This window comes from Vanessa atalanta, chromosome Z (genome assembly GCF_905147765.1).
Source record: "Vanessa atalanta chromosome Z, ilVanAtal1.2, whole genome shotgun sequence".
Lineage (NCBI taxonomy): Eukaryota > Metazoa > Arthropoda > Insecta > Lepidoptera > Nymphalidae > Vanessa > Vanessa atalanta.
This window is the reverse complement of record NC_061902.1, coordinates 14,237,166-14,260,720: the sequence shown is the minus strand read 5'-3', so window position 1 is coordinate 14,260,720 and position 23,555 is coordinate 14,237,166. Positions and strand designations below refer to the sequence as shown.

At 30.1% G+C, this 23,555-nt stretch overlaps 1 protein-coding gene across 2 annotated transcripts in view; it reads left to right on the top strand.

Annotated features, from left to right (window-relative positions):
• Positions 1-2,894: 2,894 nt before the first annotated feature.
• The window catches only part of LOC125076000 (tyrosine-protein phosphatase corkscrew-like), a 28,982-nt gene continuing 8,321 nt past the window's right edge, over positions 2,895-23,555 (top strand). The window contains exons 1-4 of one of the 2 annotated variants that reach the window (XM_047687916.1): positions 2,895-3,166; positions 9,919-10,081; positions 22,811-22,981; positions 23,243-23,396. In XM_047687916.1, the coding sequence (XP_047543872.1) occupies positions 3,012-3,166; positions 9,919-10,081; positions 22,811-22,981; positions 23,243-23,396 (643 nt within the window). In that variant the 5' untranslated portion in view covers positions 2,895-3,011. The remainder of the gene's footprint in view (positions 3,167-9,918; positions 10,082-22,810; positions 22,982-23,242; positions 23,397-23,555) is intronic. The other variant, XM_047687917.1, reaches the window with a different exon arrangement.

Sequence of the window (23,555 nt, the reverse complement as noted above, 5' to 3'; positions counted from 1 at the left end):
TTGTATTCATTTTTTTATTCGTGCTATTTATATTTAACTTAAGCCAAGCTGAATTACATAGGTACTTGGACATTTCTAGTGATATGTTCCAAGCAGGTCGTTTTTGGTCAGGTCGGCCGGTATCAACGAAGAATAGTGAACAGTGCACTCTCTCATAACCAATGTGACGGCAATGTCACAAGAACGCAGACAGTTCAAGCGCAGGAACACCGGCTGCTACAGAGGTTTTTGGACGACTGACCTTGGAATCTGCTCTCTTATCTACTAGTCATAATAGCCACATTATATTTTATACAGAACCCGCTCCTTTTTATTAACGTAAAAACTCAAAAGTATTCTGCGTACTTAAATAAAGCAAGTGAACATAATCTTTTCTGGCTCAACATGCGATAGCGCGAATAGAAATCAGCCAAAGTAAATTAATAATAATAAATGATGCATGGATACTAGCCGTCTTTTTTTCTGTTTAACAAGACCTTTAAGAAGAGTGACAAAAATTCTTGTAATCGTAACATTGAATTAAATCATTCACCATGAAGTAGGAAGTTTTTTTACTTAATCAATTGAAAAAAAAACCTTTTTTTATTAACCATTCCTTACATCGCTGACTTGCCACCATACTTGCCACCATTAAGATGTTCAGTCTTTTGTTCCTTTAGTTACACTTACTAACCTTACCATTCAAACCAGAACATAACAATACTTTGTATAGCTGTTTGGCAGTAGAATATCTGAGTTGTGGGTCTGATGACGGGTTGTGCTTCAACAAGATACCTACGTATTAAATATGTATAAGATTTTTATAAATATTTTGTTCATAATCGATTATTTATACACTCGATTTACGTTTTTTTTTATGATATCGGTAGGCGGACGAGCAAATGGGCCACCCAATGGTAAGTGGTCACCACCGCCCATAGACAATGGCGTTGTAAGAAATATTAACCGTTGCTTACATCACCAATGCGCCACCAACCTTGGGAACTAAGATGTTACGTCCCATGTGCCTGTAGTTGCTCACTACACTGGCTCACTCACCCTTCAAACCGGAACACAACATTACTGACTACTGCTGTTTGGCGGTTGAATATCTAAATAAAATTATAATAAAATTATTTCTATTAAATGCTATAATTATATAATTAACTAAACATGAACCTTGTATTAAATGTCCCAGAGATGACGCACACGATACGTTTTAGTAGTAAAATCTTTTAAAATAATAAAAAAATCCAGAATGTAATTGAAATACCTTACACATATATATTTATTGATTAGGAAGCCTGCATTGCAAAATTGAAACTTGGGAACATTTAATGGTTTGAGCCGAGATGGCCCAGTGTGTTAGAACGCGTGCATCTTAACCGATGATATCGGGTTCAAACCCAGACAGGCACCACTGAATATTCATGCGCTTATTTTGTGTTTATAATTCATCTCGTGCTCGGCGGTGAAGGAAAACATCGTGAGGAAACCTGCATGTGTATAATTTCAGCGAAATTCTGCCACATGTGTTTTCCATCAACCCGCATTGGAGCAGAGTGGTGGATTATGCTCCAAAACCTCTCAAAGATTCTCCTCAAAGGGAGAGGAGGCCTTAGACTTATTTACAGGCTGCTAATGTAATGATGCAGATTTACTTACGTTTTAGCCGACTGATGGTCAGATTATCAGAAATATTACTAAAAAAATGTCACTTTACCACCATTGAATCGAAACTTAATCATTGCCAACAATTTAGTTGCGGTTCGATGGTATCGTATCGTAACAAACATGAATAAGTAAAATTGGCCCTCATAATAAGCTAAAATTTATTTTTGTGAGAAATTTTCGAAGCTGGATCGTAATAGAATCGGTATCGTAACTGTTAAAAGGTAGTAGAATTTCCCCCTAACTGATACATGGCCAGCGTTCCAGAAAAAATAACGTAAGAGTAATCGGATCTTATAATAATAATATTTTAATACTCACCCCTCGTTTAATAGTATTTTATGCATTGCTTTCATTATTTTCCGATGAGCTTGTAAGTGACGCATTACGCAAACAAACAGGTAGTAATTTGCAGCTGACTAATGACAATGAAATAGGTAGGTATGTGTAATTATAGAGACATCAATTTTATAAGTCAGATTGGATTAGGCAAGTTTTTTATAGTATAGATGGGCGGTTGGTTAAACGGGTCGCTGGTAGTCAACGTAAATTCATCGATGGTAAGTGTTCACCATTTTAAGAAATACATACCTACATACATACAATACTCTGGTGTAGTTACACTATCTATTGTTACACTGGCTCGCTCACCCTTCGCACGAAACACAATAATACTAAGTATTGTTGTGGTATAATATATGATGAGTGGGTTGACCTACCCAGAGGGGTTGCGTAAAGCCCTATTAACACATAAAATATGTGTTAATAGTGCGTACCTAATGATAATAAATTATGTGCTTAATATTGGTACTTCCTTTTGATTCCATAATGTTAATATAAAGGACCATATTATAATTATAAAAACTGTTTTGATTTTGAGTGGTTTTAATTTAAAGTGTTTTTATTTAAATGTGTCAATAGTTTTAACAACTTTCATTTGTTCGTTCCGTGTATTATAGGTATATTTGTCAGCTGTTAAGATGTACTGGTTACATTCACAACAATTTACAAACTCAATCATTATTAATGTTATTATCATTTAAAAACGATATAAAATAATCCAAAGTAAATCTATATAACTGAATACAACATTAAATATGAATCACTTCATCTGAGTAAGTTAAATAATAATTAACACAAATTCCACAAACGTACAAACGTGTCAGGCTCTCGGGAGCCTTAATCAATTAAGGGATAATAATCTTACGTATCATAAGTTGACAGGAGCAGCTCAGTGAGTTCGCGCTCCGCGACAAGTGCGCATTCGAGTTTGAAACAGCGCGCGAAGCAGATCGCTTTGCGGTTACGGTCGTGCGTTTTACAGAGAACTTGAGACTTGTGTGTTTTCGTGAGCTTAAGTGATGTCGAAGGATAGCCCGAGGCTGAGTCGGCTGGGGGTGCTGGCCCCCGCCGCGCTATCTGCCTGCATGGACGCTTCGGTGCTGGCCGTTCCCGCCGCTGGTGCTATCGTCTCCACCGTGCTGAAAGAACTGAGCAAGGCTTTCATGCTTAAAAAGTGAGTCCCGTGAATAATGCTGCGCACCTTTATCATTACTCAAACTTTTTAGTCTAAATACGAGAACTGATTTTATGGCTGTTATTTTTGTATCGTATAAAGTTAGACTTATACTAATAATACTTTGTGATATGATATTTCGTCTTTTGTTTTGCTAATTGGTTTTGTTTACCACACAAATAAGTATATTATTACTAGAACGGTTGAATCAAAACTTTTCTACATCAAGTTTTGTGTATACAAATATTTGAAGTTGATTCTAATATTATAGGAGAAGTAGATGCTTTAGCCGGTGTATTTGTTACCTTTTCGATTGTTTTTCTCATATCGTAATAATTTTGTGTCACATATATATGATTGTATGATTAGATTATTTGTAATTATGATACAATATCGGAAATAATATTTAAGATATTATATTGATCAAGAGTTACAAGTAGTTCTTTTTTCTGTAAATATAAACCAATATCTATAAAATCGCGACGGACGTATTACACATTTATTCAAAACAAGTTGTCGCCCGTAACTTTGCTCGCGTTTTAGGGGTTGTCGTCAAGTGTTAGGTATAAAAAGTAGCCTAGAAGGTAAGAAGCCTAATGTATTGTGTGTATGTGTACATTGGGGTTTAAGGTTACTTCATAAAAAAAAATCATCTAATTAGAACCCTGTTTCTTTCGTCAATGCGTAATATAATATATACAGATAGACAGTGTCACTCTCGCATTGATTATATTAGTATAAATTATTTCTCGTAATTTAAACCAACACGTAAAATAAGCTTATTCATATTTGATAAAACGATACTCATATGATAAAAATAAATTCCACACCTATTAAACAGTGCTATTCTTTAAAAACTTATGACGCACTTAATTTTTCACTAAACCAATACGATACGCAATTTTGACGCGTGTATCCTTTGATTATTATAATTATTATGGTTAATGTCGCAGCTCACTGACTGACAAATCACGATCATGTACTACGGTGAGTTTCGAAATCGTTCGACTTCTCTTCTGATTGAGAATCATTCGATGATACAAGAATTATTTTTGAAACAGATGTAATTATGTGCATCAATTGTGCGCTATGCGATGAATGCTAAATGTCGTTTACTCCGTTTTAATCCTCGACTATGATAATAAATCCTGTACTTCAAATAAATACTGTAATTACCATGAAGAATCCATTTAATATATAAGGACAGATCGATTGACGTGCTTAAAATTTATTATAATATATTAATGCGTACTGTCTTATTACAGTTTAATATATCATGCATATTTATTAAATACATGATTATAATAAATATGAATTCAAACATATAATATGTACATATAAGAAACGCCGATGTCAGCGTGTAGTCGGAATATTATTCGTTGTGTATAAATAACGTGTAATAAATATTTTATTAGACGTATGTTTAGTCATATTTAATAGTTATTTAATTTATTGTTTATTAAATAAAAATAATCTAGAAACGCGACAACTATTTAAAATAATTCTCACGAGTTAACTTTGAACGTAAATAATACTATGAGTAATGCAAGATGTTAATACATGTTATAAAGTTATATTACATCGGTCGGATTATGTTAGTATGTGACGAAATAGTATGACAAAATAAATAGAAACATCTACTTCCTAATGTGGTCAGTTGGCAATGTGGTATTCGTGACGAAACAGCGGAGGTCGCGGAGGCGGCCCGGAGGCCGTTCGAGCACCTCATTCATCTCTGCCTCTCGTAACTCTGACAGATTTACTTGCACTTCCGATTACTCCTTAAACTGACCTTAAATTCAAGACATGTTTGATCATCGTATGCAAATAAATAGGTACTTATTAGTTTCCCAATTTGTAAGATCAAATTCCGAAGTACCTCTTTTGCAATCTGTTGATTCCGATTCTGTGGTTCGTTTTAAAATACCAAAAAATATTTATGTACATTATATTATGTTCATTAATGTTAAAGTTGTCTCGCATATCTCGAAAACAAATTATGATATCAACTTTAAACAAGTACACACGGTGTGTAGTAACAAAATGTATGCTTTAACATATTTAAAAGTTGGAATTTAAACATTAATATTATTATTTTGGTCTTATATACACATTAGCTATTACAGTATCGATTACTTAAAAAAAAATTGTTCCTTGATAACAAAAGTCTTAATCAACACTTTCAATCGATTTAAATTTTTAACGTTAAGTAATGTTATATGGTACTATTGCCATCGCACTTGAATTAGAACAATTCTCGGTAATGGAAAATCATTTGTAACGTACATAAAAATGATTTGTAACTACTTATTCGTACTTGACGAAGAAGTACTTTTACATATTTCCATGTAATGATTAACCATTTATTAATAATAAATGGTTAATCAGCCCTTACAAACCATGATTACTCATTTTGATAAACATACTTGATTTGGAATAATCTGAGATATTCAGTATGTACAATAGGTAATATTTTTGATGCAAAACGTAATAAGCTTAAAATAAATAAAGGCACGCAATACCTATTCCTACGTGTACATGTCATGGAATATTGAGATGCGTATCTCGTGAGGGAAACACCCAATATACGAATTAGTCATCAAGCTTTTAGAATACCTACCTAGAAGTGTTAAGTTCACTATCGAAACTATAAAACAATAAAAATTTGAATTTATATGTATCGTGTTTGAAGTTAATATTAAAAAAATCTAGTCAATCTAATGAAATAATATCTTTACCAATTTTATTACAATATTGACCTTTAATGTAATTAATAATACGTAGTTTTATATACTTAATAAATGTTAGACATTAGTGAAGTAATTTGACTTAAAACAGTATGCGGGTAATATAAATTAATATAAATCAATGAGTTTGTATTGTTTAAGAATTGTAAAGTTTATTACCCTCAGTGACGTTTGTATCCTTCTTAGATAAAAGTTACGATTTCCTTTGTCACGTTACCATACTATTAACACCTACTCTAAAACCGTTTCATAATAAACAGTGTTGCACCACAAAAGCAATTATAACTAAAGCAAATAATTTTAAATCAAAATAAACTTTATTTAAATATGATTTACAAAAACTTTTAATTCGTCATTTTAAAAAATTATCTTAAGTGAAGATACCACCGGATTGTAATGTAGATTCTACCGAGAAGAACCGGCCAGAAATTTAGTAATTACTCTTTGCCAAAACTTAAAATACAAAGTTAGTTTGATCTATATGTGTAATATATATATAGTTTTTTTTATTAATATAATACAATTGATTCAAATTTATGAATCGGCAAAGTTAATAAAAAATTGCGGTTTTTTTTATAGAAACCGATACCTTGATCCAAGACGGATCTATTGACATTGCGGAGGAAACTTGGCGTTATAAGCTTATCCTCAGGTCTCGTGCAGATACAATGATTGATTCTATCAGAGTGATCAATGTTACTGTAATTGTTAATTTCAATTCAAAAGAACAACAAAGAACAATGACAGGTATGCCTAATGGCACACGTATGATTAAAAGAAAAAAAAAACATATACAAACAATAGTAATAGTGTCAACTCTTTTAAATTTTAAAATTGAGTGTGTTTTTGGGTTGTAATATATCACAGTAAGCAAACTACAATTTTATAGTAAGTATGTACGTTCTAAAGTTTTGTTGAATTCGATAAAAAACATAATACAAAGAGTAACTGTAAATAAACTATACAGGTAGTTCAATCTTTCATTAGGATATTGTACTAATATTTTACTTCATGTGAACGTATGTACGTTCGAACCTGGACTTTATATTTATTATTAACGAGGCATTGTTTATATCAAGATTGATGTAAACACGCTGTAAATAAACTAATAATTTTCTTTAACGGGCTCTTAATCACCCATTTATTGGCTTGTTTTTACTGTTATTTCTACAAAATAATGCAATGAGAATTACTTAGAAATAATATTGACACATCCGTTAATAAATCTTAATTCACATAAAAGGTATTAATTATAAAATAGTAATGTAAGAAAAAAATATCGTAAAATTTTGCCTTAATATATGTCAAATTATGTAAACAGAAGCAAAGGTGAAAATTTGGTTATAAATGGTTTAGTTGTTCTATACTCTGTCGGTTAAATTGATCTTTATATCATTAAGATTAAAGATGAATGTCGAGTGCCTCGAGCGGATGCGGTGTCAATCACCTGCGTGTGAGGAGTGGGACCGGTTTGTAGCATTTTGCATGTACATACATAAATGCTGTTGGAATACATGCGCGAATTTATCACGCGATTGCTTTTTTTAAACTGTTTTGATTTACAAATGTATTGTAAAATTTCTATAAAAATAATTACTTACTTTGTATTTAAAAATAGAAATTACGTAACACTAGATAAATTAATAGTTGAATACGCAATGTAATGTAAGCAAGGAGCTAAAAAACATTATTTATTACTATGAAATTGATATAAAAGGAAGCGTAAAGAATTGATCAGCGTTCCCACAGAAAATAACAAGAATTAATTATAACATTAAGTTTTACGCAACTAGTTAACATTGAAGCTGTTTAATATGATTAAATATTTAAGATTTTTTTTAATCGAAATGTCATAGCATTACACTTATTTTTATTTTGTCTTCTCTTTATTTCTGTAGTAGATCTTTTAATAAAAAGTTTGAAGGTACCTTTAAGTAGTCATTTCGTTGAATCAATTAATGTCATTACAATAATATTCGGACGGCTCCAAGCGCTACCCTGTCATTAGTCTTTGGAAAAACCATGCATCAGCGATGCGATGCGCCCTAATGATACGTAATAGTGAAATTGCTCAACGTAACAGGAAATATTGCGGTAGTTTGCAATCAATATTATTTTCCGCGGAAGTTGCGAAGTTATTTCTTATTGATGTTGTCAATTAACGATTACTCTTTAAAATTATTATTTTTATTTGACAAGTATTACACCGAACGATTTATAAAATATTTCATGTATTACGTACAATTTAATTCTATTTCATTAATTCCGATTAATGTTACAAGTGAGAAAATCAGTAGGTTAACGTAATTATAAATTTACTTTTTAAGTTCGATTATTAAAATGGGACTGTAATGGCAATAATCGTGAAAATTATTGCATATATCGTCGTAGGAAGTACTAGAAAGGTATTAACACTGAGGCATCAAAATGGTTATATTGGAAAATGGGATTTATATTAAGAAGTATAAAACTCATTTTCCAATGTAATGACCTTATATACATTTTTTACAAACTAAATTTAAATACTGTACTTTAATAATTCTCTCTTTCTGACATTATTAATTTGACATTTGAAAGAACAAGCACTGTTTAACTCAATGCCTTCTAAACAACATTTATAAGAAAAAAATTAAACTGTTATATTGTACTTAATAGCAGTACGGGTAACATTTATTAAAAAAGTCTAAGGAGTTTTTGACAATGAATGTCACTATTTCAAATTTAAAAAAAGTGTTTTTAAAATAAACCTATGCTCCAAATGTTGGCTTTCTAGACTCAGTAATTATTGGCCGTGTGTCAAGTGTGATAGTCAGTCGGGACAAACGATAATTAGGTATTAATAAATTTCTACTTTTTTTTTTTCTTTATTACCAGATAACTACATTGAATAAGCGGCAACTAAAACTTAATTTGAATGATGTACAAACAAATATAATGTTTGAATATTTACAATACCAAAACAGAAATGAAGTCGTTGTTAGTTAAAAGCAGGGCAAATAAGTCTGTTTATACATGAACACCGCTTAGATATGTTAGATTTTTTGCTCCACTAAATAAATATTTTTATATGAAATATAGGTAAGTCCTCAAAAGTACTCTGTTTAAATAAACTGTTGAATAGTATCGTTTATAGAGCCTTTTCTACCCTCAATTATGAATATTTTCTCATAATTTACAAGTGAAATACAAATGGTAAGATCTAATCTATAAGTTATCGAAATCTTCATTACAAAAACGGTAAAAGTTGATAAATTAAGTAAAATAAAACGCTAATAAATATTTAATAGAATGAAAATCAGAGAAACCGACTAGAAGTTTTCTTAATTTATACATTAAATCTGTCAGTAAGTATGTTCACATGTTACCTTTATATTCTGCACCAAATCGATGAATGATTATAGATGAATGAAATGATTATAGAGACTTTATAATTATAACAAAACCAACATATATTGATATATACGTATGTATATTTTGTAATCACGTGAAAACTACTGAACTTATTGATATGAGACTATATGGAATCGCCAGTAGATGGTAATAGGTTATTGTTATTTAATTACCAGTTAAATAAATTTATTCTTTGCTTAACAAAAATTTTTTTAGAAATCCGGCATTGTCTTTTCGTAATTAAAAATAAACTTACGAATCATTCAGCACTCGCAGAAACACGTGTAGCCATATTTAAAAGAACATGTCGCAAGAAAAATGATTTTGTTTACTGTATCTATTTACACTTTTTTGATAGATGTCTTTTGATGAATTTGATGATGCACACACCACATCCTCGAGTAGTCATTTCGTTATTGGATGTTCCATAACGCTAATATATATAATGCTAGTGCAGTCGTTGGTCGTTACGATGATTGGAATAATGTGTACTGTTGTCATTGTAAGTTGTTAAGTATAAATAAGTGTCAGAGATAGAGGTAGCACTATAATTTCAATTATACACAGGAAACACTTTATGAAAGAACACAATTTACTGACAAATGACTATTTCAGATGGTACCATGGAATCATGTCTGCGAAAGAAGCGGAGCATTTGATGATGGAGAAAGGCAGGAACGGGTCGTTCTTAGTGCGCGAGTCACAAACGCACCCCGGCGAGTACGTGCTCTCGGTGCGTGTACGCGGACGCGTCAGTCACGTCATGATCAGGAAACAGGTAAGTTGTATTTTTTCCTCTTCCATATACGAGGAAGTGTCCTTAAAACATTCGTAAGTGGCCCTCATTGTGTAGGTGGTAATGTTGCAAAAAATGGAATAATTTAATTAGGTATATTATCTCGAGGGCCTGATGTGGATTTCAGGTTGCCGACCAACCTAATAGTGACGTCACATCATTGGGTAGTAAAAATTTGTTATTTTATTTGTTTTGTTATTGCTGGTGATATCCAAATAAGGCTATATAATTATTATCAAAACGTCATCAAAACAATTAAACTCGTGATCATTTGTAAAAAAAATAGAACAATATTATATCTAAAGATTATAATGTTGTCTCTGGAACTGTCAAATACAATATTATAGTGAATTAATTTACCAAATAAACGAAATAAAATTGATAAGATTAATACTTGGTCGTAGGGCTTTGTGCAAACCTGTCTGGGTAGGTACCACCCACTCAACAGATATTCTACCGCCAAACAGCAGTACTCAGAATTGTTGTGTTCCGGTTTGTAAGGGTGAATGAGCCAGTGTAACTATAGGTACAAGGGACGTAACATCTAGGTTGGTGGCACATTGGTGATGTAAGGAATGGTTAATATTTCTTACGACGCCATTGTCTATGGGCGGTGGTGATCACTTACCATTAGGTGGCCTATTTACTCGTCCGCCTACAGATATCATAAAATAAAAAAAACGCATAAAAACTTTCTGATATTTAACGTGGCTCAAGCTAATTGCTAATTATTTTTATAAGTTTTTTTGTACTGATTTGATTTAAAATAGCGTTCCATGTATGGAAGGTTATAATTGTATGATCTTGTATAATGGGAAGGTAAAAAAAGGTAAGGTCTTATTTAGAGACGAATCATTGGACAATCTATTTTTTGCTCGCTTAACTACCTACGCACTGTTGAGTAACGAATGTAATGTATTATATGATGCGCAACGTTACGATAATATTACTTGAAATTACGATAAAGATAATTTAAAAACATTAAAAAAAAACATGAAAGATTTGTCATACATTTCGTGCTGATCGGCGAAAAAAAAAATTATGTGAAATTCGATCTAAAATTATTTTCGAAGAGACCTAACTAGCTGACGTTTATTTTACTTTACTTAAAATTTTACAATTTTACTTATTATTAAAATTAAAATAAAAATACTTTTTTTATCATTATATGTCAATGGAATATTAAAAATATTCATACATACATATTATGAATACGAAGTTAATTAATCAATATTAAATTACAACATAAATATTTATATGTAACATAATAATATATATAATTGCCGACCGCCTCGTGGATCTAGTTGTTAGGCTCTTTTTATTATTTATAAAAGGTAGGCAGATTGACAAATGGGCCAGCTACTACTACTACCAGGTCTGTTGGCACTGTTATAAATTTTAATTTACATCTCTTAATAAAGGTAATAATAAAAAACACATGATTTCCAATATATTATGTTCATAATTACTCTAAACATAGAACCATTTAATCTTCATACCTAATTATTTAGAGTACTTTTTATAATTTCGTGCTTCGTGCTGATGAAATTACTAAAATAACTACGACTACATTTTGGCTCACTTTTTGTTAGCATGCACATTTTTCGCACATTCCGACGTGCTAATATGTTCTGAGGCTGTTTATTTCTTATTGACATTATTATTTATAGACGATTGTTAGACATCAACCTTGTTTAAAAGGCAATGAACTACGTTTTTGATAACAAATGAATATATTATTAACAAATTTATTTCCACATTGAGAACTTAATTCTCTTCGGTTACTCTTTGATGCAAAGCTTCTATTGGCGCGTTTTGGGGGTAAGTCCAACTCGAATCGGTCGATCTCGACCAGGGGCAAGAATGAGTCAGTCTACTCTCTTGTGTTTGTGTTGCACATGTACTATACTTCTGCTATATACTAGCTGCTCATCCTGGCTATAATAATAATAAACAATAAGGTTACATATAGGTACAACTGTTAGATTGATGATTAAATAATAAAAGGAAAAAAAAATTGTTTTTCCAAAAATTGCAATTTTCGGCTTATCTCTACCATAATATGCATGTAAACCTTCGATAATTAAATTGATGAAGTGCTCATTGAAATCAGTTGTGCAATTTAAAAGGTTTGAGCGTACAGACGGCGAAACTACTGAACGTTTCAGTATGAGACTATGACCAATCAACATGGAATCGTCCGTAGATGGTTATAGCTTACCATTTTATTTAATTCCGTTGATCCCTACCTTTTTTTGCCCACCGGGCACCGAAGTTAGCGAGTAACATCTCTCGCTTAGTAACGAAATTGCTGCTGAAATCTTGCCTAAGACTTTTATGATGAACGTAATTTAAAAATTACCAATGTCTATTTGGTGACTTAAAAATAACTATAATAACATAAACCTCGTGTGTTGCTTTCCATAAAATAATCTGAAAATTAGTAACCACTATATACAGTAGGAGTTTTACACATTATATAAGTAATTTCATTGCACACAATCAAATAATAATTATTATAAAAATGACTTCGTTAAGTCACGTAGTACATTATCTCGTGATACTATTATTAATGTGATTATTCCGTATTTTAAAAATACATTACTATATATATTCCCATAGAGTCTTGTCACGTGTTTTCGCGGAGGTCTTATTAAATAAAAATGCGATTGACATAGGTATGCCTGTTTTAAATGCAGATTACTGCTGTTAAGGAAACAATTATAACGATATTTTTCAATTAAGTTGACGAACAATAATACGTAGTGATTATTTGAAATAAGATTTATTACTTTATTTAATATAATATATAAAAAAATAATAAAAAAAATGTTTTAGTTTTTATTATATGTATTGCAACTCATCTTTGCCTTTTAGTTAAATAAGCAATGAAGGGGGGATCTGGCACATAGTGTCAAAAATAAGTTAATCGATCCTAATAAAACAAATTAGTGGATAAACGTTGACGTAAAAAAATATAAAGGTAAATATTTACCTATGAGGTAAATCAATACCTGATATATATGAATGTTTATCGTATAATATATGATACTACTATGATGTGCTTAAAATTTTCTTTTCTATAACAGATCGTTAACGATGAAAATATTTATAAGTCATAAAATATCATTTTTCAATAGTTTTATTTAATTTAATTTTGCACAAATCAGTAGGTAGGTACATGCTCCATTATTGAGTTCACGAAAACAAAGCAGTGAGTTAGACCCAGTGAATTATATTAGGAGTTTTACATAATGTAAGCAATGACATATTGCACACAAATTAATAATAATTATTATAAAAATGACTCAAGTCACATAGTAATTTGAATTGTACGAATTAAGTCCTTTCATTTGATACCCAAAACGATTTATTTAAAAAATACTTTTTCTAAAAACACTAGCTATATATTGGATTTAGTGTGACGTCACATAGCCTAAAACCACCAGACGATCAAGATGATGGTTTTTAGATTTCTGTTAACGTGGTCATCATATTAGTCATTTCAAAGTATATAAAAGATCAAGCAAATGTTCTACGAATCGGTTAACTCGATGCGGTGACTCAGTGGTCGTCTGGCGGCTGTTACCTTATTAAGTTACCCTTAAGAACTACATTATATACGCTTAGTATACCTACTTAAGTTTCTTCTAAATTAGTTTTTAACTTACAAAACATTGTTAAGGAACAGATTTTTAATTTTAATATTATTTGATTAAAACTTGGTATGGCATATTGAATGTCGATAATAATTGTCTTGATGTTTCTTTTCATTCAAATAAATATATTTATAAAAAATCATACAATGTTGCAATCCTTGCCACACATTGTCATTTATCATTTAACTGTATACTGCAGGCGAATAGCTCTACTGTGGCTCTGTTAGCCTAGTACTTGCTCTTACAATGTTGCAACAATGTATGCAGCTAAATGATAAAGTGTTTGAGATAGTGTTGTTTGTATTGGTTATTTAATTTAATCTCTCTCTATATACGATAATTCCCAAGTGACTGTGGCTAATTATTATTTATTTGCTACACAGAGTTAAACAACTCATTCGTTATAATTACAATTTTAATTAGGTATATTATATTAAGTTACGATTTTTTGTTTAATGAAGATTTTAATTTAATGGTAATTTTCTGTTTACACACTGTATACAGTCAATAAAGTCAGTGTTATTTCTAAAAAAGTCTGCCTAGGAGACAAAAAGTTTATTTTCTTAAATAAAACATTATCACTGCTAACATAATAGTTTTATGTTTATTTTTATACTACGATGCAAAATTAAATATAGTAATATTTTTAAAAGAATTTTAAACATTTGACAAAGCTCAAGTATTTAAAAAATAAAGTAAATTATTGATTAACTTCATTAGGCACTATTTTTTCACCCTGACCGTCATTTTGTTTAATTTAACTTAAATAAATAATTTCATTATAAACACAATAAATATTAATACTAAATGATAAATATTACATTATTATCACTCTTTTAATTTATTTTCAAATATTTTTCAATAATAAAATAAATAACGAAAGCTGTGAACGAATTTTGCAAAATGCATCTCGCAAGAAAATTGCTGCGATTCAATGTTGCAACGAACTGCACTGTACTTACTAGGCGAACAGATATCAAAGAGAGTGTTTCGTATTCCCTATTAAATGCGAATTCCCGCTTTAATAAATAGAACCAAATACACAATTTTGTATAATAGTTAATTTTTAAAAATTAAACTAAAAAAAAGGAGACTTAAAGATAAAGATATAGTCCATGTTTTATATTTTATATATTTTTTTTTAATTAATCAAATATATTTTTTCTGTTATTATATTAAAATTCAAGTATTATAACTCATTTATATCAGTGCATTATGCACTGGCCTATGAGCAAGATATAATTATTTTCCCTTTTCTTTGCATTTAATTCTTCTTGTAGGTGAACATAGTGCGTCAATGATTCGCTACTTGTGCTCATATTAAGCTTCAGATTAAAAAGATATGTTAGCTGTTTCATAAGGCAATATACTTATACAATTCAATAGATTTCAATAACTTTACATTTCTATATACCTTGCAACTAGATATAGGAACATTTTCTGTGGTCTTACTTAATTCACTTCCCGGGATTAAGGATACATTGTAGATTTTATTATTGTGCGTTTTTTTTTTATAATTTTATTTTTCTTTAAAAATATAATACAAGATCTGTAAAGAAAGTAATTATTAATAATTAATTTATTAGATAAGGTAATTTTATTTTTAATTTTTTTTTTAATTCGTCAGTATCCCGATCGCTCTTTCTCTAGTACATTAAGACTAGAGGGATGAGAAATCAATCAGAAGTTTTTATACTCTTAGACTGTGAAATACGAATGATGAAATGAAATGTGAATATCACTTAACGATGTCACCCGCTTGGATCGAGTTTTAATGTTGTTTTAAATGTCTGTCTCAAATAATTGTAATTATTACTAGAATTGTATTATTTTCTACCACATTGCTGTGATAAGTTAAAATTACTGAAGGCATCCAAACAGGTGGGCAGGACAGATATTTAATTTATTTATATAGTTAATTTTTGTAGGTAAAACAAAAATACTGTTATATATTTTTACTAAGGGTTAAATGTCAAAAATATTTATCTTATGACTTGAAAAATTTTAATTTATAAAAATATAATATTTTGCATTTCATTTTCTTTAAAAGCTATTTTTTCAAGCATTTTTAGCAATTTATATAATATACTCTTAACTTTTAACTTGTATTAACTACTCTGAATTTTTATTTTAAATAGAGAAATAGGATCTATATATTTATATAGTAGCTATCAATCAATGTACTAAGATATGTTAACTCTAGTGGAAGTCTGATTTCCTAGTACTAGAATGCACTAGGTTGCATTCAACTACCTATATGCGTGCACTAAAGAAGAAAATCCAACAAACCGAAATCTAAAAAGAAGTTTTTTTTTTTAAATAATTTGAATTCAGACAATGTTTGAATTGTGTTTATTTGCCTATATTTTTGCAAATTAAGCAAAATTAATAGATTAATAAAAGAAACAATATCGTTAGAAAGTCCCTCTGATGTTGTGTTTGTTTGTTTTCCCAAACTTTTCACTTTTTTCAACGGCAGCGCAATTTTAAGTGCATTGATGTAATAGGCGAACATAATCGCAGGGATATATATAACAATCAATACTAACAAATAATAATTTAATAATAAATAATAACAAAACCAACGAGAACGGCGGCATATTTTCTATGACTCAAAAATAGTATGTCCGAAGTACCAAAACTTCCCGCCAAAAAGTCAACCTCTCCGTGACAGGTGAACGCGCGCTTTTTTTTTAAATATACGCTACGGGGGTAAAAATTGAACATTTTGTTTGTCTTGTGTATATTGTCCTGTTTGTGTGCAACTCCGCGCGAAATGAAAACAATATGCATTAATAATTTAAAAAATAAATAATTCTTCTTTACACAATTATTGAAATAAAAAGTTGACTTGTTCTCAATTTCAATTTTCACATAAGATTTTTTTTAGCTTATTTATTATTTGGAATTTCATTTAATCAGATCAAAATTATATTATCTATCTGCCTAGAATGTCAACATAACTCGATTGAACCGTCCTTTTTTTCGTTTCCCTTATCTAAAAAGGCATCTTGAGGCATAAATAAAAATAATAAAAATAAAATATTATATTTTTTTGGCATAACAAAGGGGACAGTTACACACTTAATTTAAAATAGACAGCGAATAAGCCGTTTGCTACCTTTAAAATATTTCTTTGCCAAAAGATAAATAATATAAAAAATTACAGCTCCGCTCAATATCTCAATAAAGTTAATCTTGTTATCTCACAATATTATTCATATTATCAATAACAATTCAAATTATAAACATTTTCGAGATTAATTTGAATTATATGCAAATTAATAATTTATATTGTGAAGAAAAATTTAATTTTATACTTATTTTATTTCTTTGTATTTCCAATAGCGGGCGTTAAAACATGAATGACTTCTCGATTGATTAATTATTGTTATTATATTACTAAAATTATTACTTACTAAAAAATAAAGTGGCGTGGGTGGGTTACCTTTATAATAGAATAAAACTTTGCCGCCAATAGGAATGAATTGATTTGATAGAGACTTGGCGCTTAAACAGCGTGCATGCAATAAAGTGAAGTTGCATTGGGATTGCAATGAGGTACTAGGACAACATGATGCTTGAAGAGATTACGTTTTCTAAGGTTGCAATATTCTACATGCAACTAAAAACTAAAATGAAAATTGTAGAGGTGAAAATCATATAGATTTTAACTGATAAAAAAATTGGAAAAAAAATCAGAATGATGTAAAACTTTCATTCAGTAAATTAATGTATTATATATAATATACAGTTTAATTTATAATATAAATAAACAAATTTCGTTTATAAGCGTACACTAGTATCTATTATGAAATTAATTAAACTTACTTAAGAATTAGTCTTAAAAGTAAGAATTAAACGCTTTTGATTGAAAAGATATTGTATACATAGATAGATGATTATTATGAATTATTTTCTGACCACTTTAGTTTTTCATTTAAATTGCATTTGTCGCACGAGTAAAATGCAACTTGCACAGGGCAACTGCAATGTGGCATAACGTGGGCAGTACTTTTACTAGGAAAACAGGAATCATACGAAGGTCTTTGTTGCACCGAACAGTGGCGGCAACTGCATTTTAGCAGTCCCGTTTGTGATTTTAAACTTATAATATCTAGCATTCGATGTCACCAGCTAAACGATACCGTAAATACATAGATCCATACATTATAAATAAACGTCGATTTTTGTCCTACATTTTTAGTAATTATTATGAAAAGGGAATAAGATTTCCCTTTAAAATATTTTATTTAAAAAAATATAGACACATTCTGCATCAATATGCACATCTCACATACGAATGAGTAGGTGTTCATATTCGAATCGATTTGTCCTGCCTTGCTTAATTAGGAATTACAAATGTTTTCAAATATAAGTAAAGTTAAATATGCGTTTAAATAGTCTTTAACTGTTATGTTATGTTAATTTATAATTTTAAGTTTAAAGTTAAATTAAATAAATATATATTTTAAATCAATATTTTTTGTTAATTGTGTATTTGTGTTATAGTTTGTGTATAAAATATATGTTGGGATTATTATACTATATTAAAAGTAACCGTCGTATTGAGAAACAAGTAAAAAAATCACCTTTACTACACAATACAACCAACTAACATATCGCGAAACATACATACATACTCGAAAAAGATAAATATCATCTTAATTGATAACTTCTTACTTATTTAGTTCAGGTGTTAGGCAGGTGCATGGTTATAAAATAAATCAATTATTGATTTATTTGAATGCGATGGTACGGGACTTCAAATTGGACTGACATATTTGACAAAATTTCGCCTCAATAAGTCTTTAGTCTTTTTTCTTCTATTTGAAAAGAAGGTTTGGCCTACTTGGTGAATAACCACCAAGCTGATCAAAAGCAGGTCGATAGATACAGGTGGATATAAATATGATAAATACTGATTTCCTGAAGAGGTGTTCTTTCACCGTCGAGCACAAGATGAATTAAAAAAAACAAAAATTAAGGAAATACGGAAAGTCTGTTGTACACGCAAGAGATTTGGACCCGATACTATACGTGTACATAAAATTCCCGGAAACAAAAAAAATATTTGATGCAGTAATTTAAAGCATGTCTGTAGAGTTTTGATATAGTCAAATAAAAATAAAAATACTATATTTATATTTATATCTATAATTATTTATAGTTTTTATAGACAGGAATTAAAAATGAAAGCGTTTTTAAAATTGTTTAGAATTGTTATTACAATTTTAAATGTTTGTTTTGACTAGAAACTCAATTTCAATTTGTTTTTAATAACAATAATTTGGAAAAAAATTCATCCTACTTTAAATTAAAAAAAAAACCATTTAGTCTACAAATATTTTCACATACAGTTTACTGTCTGAGTCTGGTCTTAAAGGCTTCCTATTATAACAATGAGAAGAACCGATAAAAAAACAATATATAAAAACATATATATAAAATATACCATAACTTCGTTATAAAATAAGAAAGCTATGATAAGGGGGCGGTCTATTAAATTTATTAAACTGAACCCAATTCTATTCATCGAAATTAGATTGGAATAAAATAAATAAAATAATCATAGCAGCAGGATTGTTAACACAATATAATTGTAATTTAAACCAAAACTAGTACTAATATGCATAGTGCATCTAAAAATGTATCCACGCCATTGAACGTTAGCCGGAATCGTCTTTTCATCATCATTCATCATTCCATCTCGTTCATGCTGCGTTGCCACATCGTGCAACGCATTGTACCAGGCATCCAGAAAGTAAGGAGTTGTTAGTCGAAAACAGGGCATGCGCGGAAAGCCTAGACTGGATGCACAAATAGGTCATTAGTGCACTGTATGTGACCTAACTTCACTCTAGTTTATTTCAATGTGAAGTTGGTTTAGTGTTGTCGGTTTGCAATAAATGCAACAGTGTATGATATCGCACAAATTACCAGGATATCATATCGTCGGTGAAGTTAGCTATTGGTCAGCCTAGCACGTGAATATAGGAAATGCATTTTGCATCTGCGCAAGTGTTGTTTTCCCAATCGTTGATAGTGCAACAGTGATAGACGCAAACAAGAAAATTGAGATTAGTAAAGTGCGCTCTTCTATTCTTATTAAGGTAAGATTGATATATATTCCTTATCTCATTTGCTGGGAACGTTACAATGCCTATAGAAGAACATTAATATCGAATCGAAACATCTCTGGCGTGAATATATTTTTGTTCCATGTTATTGGATATTGTTTGTTTTGATGATATTGATTGATGCAATGTCTGCCTTGAAAACAATATACATATTTACACCACATATGCTACTTTAAATATTATACGAGTTTTATCGGTTTCAATTATTAAATATTTATATAAATTATATATACATATATTTATATTTATATATATAAATCTATAATATACATATGAGTATATGTATAGATAACGGCAGTGTTTAATATTATTTCGTTTGGTAATATTTTATTTTTTATTAATATATATACGTGTATATCAATAATATGACGAATTTCATATGAAAAAGGTTTTCTCTATGAAATGGAATAAGAGAATTATTTTTAGAATGTAAAGTGCAGTCCGGATCGATGGTGTTGCAAGGTGTTTAAAAGAGAATATAGAGGCGTAATGATGTGTTAGAACTCTCGAATAGTTTAATCAAGTAATAATCTTTAATACTGGTATGGAATATAATATATCCTGACCCGGTTGCACTAATTATATTTACAATTGGCCTGCATGACAGTCGACCAATGACGTAGCGATCTGAGAAAATTGATTTTACAACGACGCCATCGTCTATTGCAAAGTTTACATATGAAATATATCAATTCGGTTTCATTTATTATTTATATTGTAAACACACTCGTCGTCATTTTATACGTATGTGTATATATTGTTTGTTTGTTCTGTGTATACCACCTTGGAATCGATGTTTTTTTTTTATTATAATATCAATCGATCAACCTAAAGGTTTCCGGAGGTTTCTTTAAGCAATACGGTCGTCTTTTGTTTTTATATTTTCTTGTATTCCTTGTTTTTTTTTTTTTCACGGTACACTACACTACAAATATACTTTATATTTGTATTGTACTGTACATATCGTATAGATTTAAAGTAGCTTAAATATATTTGTGATGTAAATAACATTTTGAATTATTGATACTGTCGTTAGGTCTAAAAATTTTACGAGTATACTTTTTACTCTTGATAAACTTGAATCGCGTTTTGTATGGTAACATATTCTTATAGTTTTGAGCCGTGAAAAAATTCACTAGTGTTGTCCTTTCTAAGCGTAAGTAATAAGTGGTTGTAATTGATATTTGTTTCATTTTCAGTTGTTGTTATTAATTGTTATATTTACGCTGATCATCATGTTCATCAATCGGCCCTCGTTGATAAAAAAGATGACGAAACGCTATTAGTGCATATAACATATAATGAGCGGTCGCTGTTCTCTGTTAAATACGGGTAAGCGTTTTGTCGGAAATATCAACGAATTTACAATTTTGTGTATCTTTTCAGACGAGTACAGAGAATTCTAGTGTGCTATGAAACACACATCATCAGTCAAGGGAGATACTTTACATGTGTCTTTTAGGGTATTTTAAGTTAGATAATGTGAAATTAATAACAAATTCTGAGCAATAACAAAAATCTATTTGAACGTATAGGCGATATTTCAACTTCAACTGTGCAAGGGTCAATTTCTATGGGCGGTAGTGACCACTTAACAAAAAATTAGAAGGAAAACATCGTGTAGAAAATGCATGTGTTTGTTGATACAACTCCAAGTAGTCTATCGACTACCAATCCGCCATTTGCCAATATCGTTATTTAAATTGGAACAGCGTCGTGAAATATACTTTCAACTTTATCTTAAAAAGGGGAGGAGACCTTAGACCAGTCGAGGGATATTTTCAGTCTGTTACTTAAGTTAGTTTTTTAAATTATTAATAATGTGATATTTTTAAAGACTTTTGCAATTGTATCTAATATATTTGCAATTAACATTTAATTTAATTATATTTGAATGTTTGAATAAAAAATAAATACAATAAAAATAATTTTATATAGTAAAGGTAATTAATACTTATAAAGCATATATGTATTATTGTCGATAAGAATACCATTAAACACTTTTTATCTTTTTTTTTTTCAATACAAGACAATGACTGACACATTAACAGCCGAGTTCTATTGTGTAGATTTAATTGATGTGTAATATTCTATAGGCTCTAGCTGCAACAGGCTGTAACGAGTTTAATTCTCAGACTTATAAAGAACCTATTGACTTATCACGGCTACAGAAAGGGTTTACATACAACTTTTACATTGAAGAACATCATACAAATTCTTGATATTTTTTTCGGCTAGAATTATTGCAATTCTCGTATTTTCACAAGTATAATACGTATGTATTATGCATATAAACGTTCCTCTTGAAACACCCTGTTTATTGATGAGATCCTATTAAAACCCGCTGCGTAGTTTAAAAAATGTAAGCTTCCACATTTTTTCAACGTATAAAAGAGACGTTTGATGACTATTTAATAAAATACTCTGAGAAATGAGTGACAAATAATCGTCAGGTCTTTGGCCAATATTAGTTAACTATTTAAAACGCATGTGTACATTAAGTTGATATAAAGAATACCAAAATCATAATATCAACGAGATATTACTTGTGATGCAAAACACAAATACAAATGTCCACAATTATTTTACAAGTCAAGTGTTTTTCTTATAAAAATGTATATAAAACGGAATATAGCCGTTCTTCCTTTTATGTGAGAATGTTTCACAATCAATGATCGTAATTACTTTATGAATAGAAAATAATTACGACGTTACGGATTTTGCAATTTACAACAAAACATTATATTATTGATGAAAAAAAAAATTACATATTAATAATTAACTAACTAGTATCATCTGTGGTTTACCTCCATTCGAATTAAATTCAATTTTGTGTATGTTTTTTTTTTGATAAATGACTTTAAATAAATCTAATCTCAATATAAATGACTAAATTTCTATGTATCCGTCAGCAGCATAACAAATACGACGTGGGCAGCGGCGAGCAGTTTGACGACTTAGTAGGGTTGATCGAACATTTTCGGTCGTACCCTATGATAGAGACGTCTGGGGACGTACTCCGCCTGTTACAACCAGTCAGCGGAACACGTCTTCGAACGGACGACATTCACAACAAAGTTCAGGTAAGTCCAGTCATTATGGTCTGAAGACAAGAAACAGAGACGTATTGATTTCCGTTCACTGACGGTGTAAGTTCCATCTATATAAGAAGATCAATTCGCACCTCTGCCCTTGTACATAAAATAAAAATAAAAAATCAATTAGGAATACAAAAAAATTGCCAATGCTGTTTGTTACTTGGCTAATTAACTAGTTTAGAATATCAAGAAAGTTATCGAATTACATCAACAACATCAATAAATATCATGTAATTATTTTTTAAGGATATGAGGTATAATCAAGACACTCACCACAATACAGGATTTGACGGAGAGTTTCACTCACTTAAAACGATGGAGGACCTACATATTTTCACGACAGAGGAGGGCTTGAAGCCGCAGAATGTGAACAAAAATCGATATCGCAATATATTGCCATGTAAGTAGAAATTTTTTTTTTCAACTTAATTCTGACACAGCATTGATACTCCTTTGTAAAAGGACAGAAAGTTCATAGTCAAATCATATGTATTTTATTCAAGTAACTACTACAGGTATAAAGCACTTTTGAATCGAAAAAATATCAACTCTACAACTG